At 55.3% G+C, this 2853-nt stretch overlaps 1 protein-coding gene across 1 annotated transcript; it reads left to right on the plus strand.

Annotated features, from left to right (window-relative positions):
• Positions 1–883: 883 nt before the first annotated feature.
• On the plus strand, positions 884–1750 carry LOC126534028 (uncharacterized). The gene has a single exon (XM_050181240.2). It carries the CDS (start codon positions 884–886, stop codon positions 1748–1750), a length of 867 nt encoding a protein of 288 aa, XP_050037197.1.
• Positions 1751–2853: the final 1103 nt, after the last annotated feature.

A 2853-nucleotide genomic window follows, 5' to 3' on the forward strand; every position in this document is an offset into this window, starting at 1 on the left:
ACTAACTTTTATTCGGCGAATCTGTGCCCACAAAAACAGGCTACGCTTATAGCAGAACGATAGCGGCGAACACGGTCGGCGATCGTCGAAAATCTGATCAGTGGGTCAAGGGCGTCGGCTTTTATTCATCAGCCGTCGAATGTTCCAGACTAATCGCTGGGACCCGCGTGCCTTCCACAAACTTCCACATTGTTCACGTCGCGCACACATGCGATCACATTACACAAGGTTCGGTCGCAGACAGCGGATGGAAGTATCGATAACGTTCCAGAAACTTCGGATACATGCACGCGCGTCCTGCGCGGCGATATAAGATTTTTTAGGCGGTGAAACGTGTCGCCCGATAAAGACAAACAAGTACACGTGTCAATATCGTTTATTGCCCTCTTTCACTCGTCGAGGGCATGCACTGGTTAATCACAAACGCCGAACCGTTCACAACCTCCTGCCCCCAACGTCCAACCTTTTCGCGAACTCCCACCCTTTCGCCGGTTCCCTGGTCTCAAACGTTGCACAATACGAGGCAACCATGTGGCTAACTGTGAACCTGCCGTCGACGCTGTTCCCCAGGATTCCTCGACAATGGCCCTTTAATAAATTAGTGCCCTCTTCAGGACGGTTAATCTTGTAGCGGCAGCAGCATCGGCGTCGCACTAGAGATGCAGACGCTCGCGTCTACATGGGGCTCGAGCAGTTGGCACGCTCCGGCACGGGCTAGCGTTCCGAAGGAGATCATTAAAAGAATGCTACGCTAAGAGATCGAGTGTCGATTCTTCCTCTCCTGCGAGAGCCCGAGACTTGACCGGTCTACGTGGTCGCTCGTCGCAACAGTTTGGTGAACCCGGACGTGATACTGCCATACGCTCTTCTGGTAGAGACGACCATGGACCAGACCGACGCTACGAAAGCTCAAGGCCAGAACCCTTCCGAGGAGCGCGGTGAGCCATCCTGTTCCGCCATCGCTGTCCGCCTCCCACAATACTGGGACCAGCATCCTTCGGCGTGGTTTCTTCAGGCCGAAGCGCAATTTCAAGTCGCTGGTATGCGCTCTCAAGCCTCGAAGTTCCATTACGCCGTCGCAGCGCTCTCGCCCGCCGCCATTGACGAGGTAGCAGATTTGTTGAACTCCCCATTGTCTGCCGCCGCCTATGACGATCTCAAGGCAGCACTGCTACAGCGCACAGCAGCTTCACAACATTCTCGCATCCAGCAGCTTCTGTCCGCTGAAGAACTCGGCGACCGACGCCCTAGTCAACTTCTTCGCCGAATGAGCCAGCTGCTCGGAAACAACGCGAGATTCATCGACGACACGCTGTTGCGCGGATTGTTGCAACGACTCCCGGCTAACGTGCAGATGGTCCTGGCGACAGCCTCTACCATGGACCTTACCGGACTTGCCGCTTTGGCTGACAAAGTCATGGAAGTAGCCACCCCAACCATCGCAGCCACGTCACCGTCTCCGGGTGACAATACAACCGCTCTGCAAACTCTTCGCTGCTCTTCCGCAGTGCAATCTCGGCTCGACTCCTTGTGTGAGCGCCTAGAACGCATCATCTGTGGAGCGGAACATCGCCGCGCGTCTCGTCGCCCACGCAGCCGTAGTTCGAGCATATCAAGACGCACGGGCACCCAAAATGAAACCTCAACTAGAACGCCTGGCGTTTGCTACTACAACCGCCGCTTTGGAAACGACGCTCGTCACTGTCGGCGTCCCTGCGCTTGGCAGGGAAACAGGCCGGCCGACCTCTAACGGCGACGAGTGGTCCGGCCCAGCACACAAGTCGCCTTTTATACGTGACGGGTAGAGTTACGGGTCAACGATTCTTACTCGACACAGGTGCTGACGTCAGCATTCTTCCCGCAAAGCACTCCGACCGAAAAGCGACACCTGTGTCGTTTTTGCTAACCTTCAACGGCACCAGGATTCCAGTTTTCTCGGCACGCTCCGTCATGCTAAACATTGGCCTTCGACGAGCGTTCCGCTGGATTTTCCTGGTTGCAGACGTCCGTCATACAGTCATTGGAGCAGATTTTTGCATAACTACGGACTCCTTGTGGACATCCAACGACGCCGTCTCATCAACTCCGTGACCCAGCTATCCGTTCCCGGCGTCCCATCATCAGGCACATCGCCCATAGCGCCTATTTCTGCCATGTTGGACGAACGTTTCGCCGCGCTCCTACGCGAGTTTCCCACTTTGACGCGCCTGCCGGACTGGACGCAACCGGTGCAACATGACGTGTGCCATCACATCGTCACCTCCGGCCCACCGGTCTATTTCCGACCCCGGCGTTTGTCGCCGGAGAAACTCAAGATCGCTCGCGCGAAGTTCGAACACATGCTGCAACTTGGCATCATCCGCCCTTCCTCCAGTAAATGGGCATCACCACTTCACATGGTGCCTAAGAAGACGGGAGACTGGCGCCCATGCGGCGATTACCGGGCACTAAACAACGTCACAGTTCCTGATCGCTACCCTCTACCGAACATTCAGGACTTCACGTAGCGTTGCACGGTGCGACGATCTTTTCTAAGATCGATCTCGTTCGCGCCTACCATCAACTACCGGTCGCTGAAGAAGACATTCCCAAGACCGCCATCACCACACCCTTCGGTCTTTTCGAATTTCTCCGCATGCCTTTCGGTTTACGGAACGCGGGCCAATCCTTTCACCGTTTCATCGATTCCGTCACCCGAGGTTTGCCTTTCCTTTTTGCATACATTGAGGACCTTCTCGTCGCAAGCTCTACGGCAGAAGAACATCTTCATCACATGCGGTTGTTGTTTTCACGCCTTGCCAGTAAAGGAATTGTCATCAACGCCGCCAAGAGTGAATTCGGTCAACCAGAACT

Source organism: Dermacentor andersoni, chromosome 7, assembly GCF_023375885.2.
Source record: "Dermacentor andersoni chromosome 7, qqDerAnde1_hic_scaffold, whole genome shotgun sequence".
Taxonomy (NCBI): Eukaryota; Metazoa; Arthropoda; class Arachnida; order Ixodida; family Ixodidae; genus Dermacentor; species Dermacentor andersoni.

Bases quoted from the DNA above. Each gene is read 5' to 3' on its own strand.
- LOC126534028 (XM_050181240.2), top strand. From the start codon at position 884: ATGGACCAGACCGACGCTACGAAAGCTCAAGGCCAGAACCCTTCCGAG.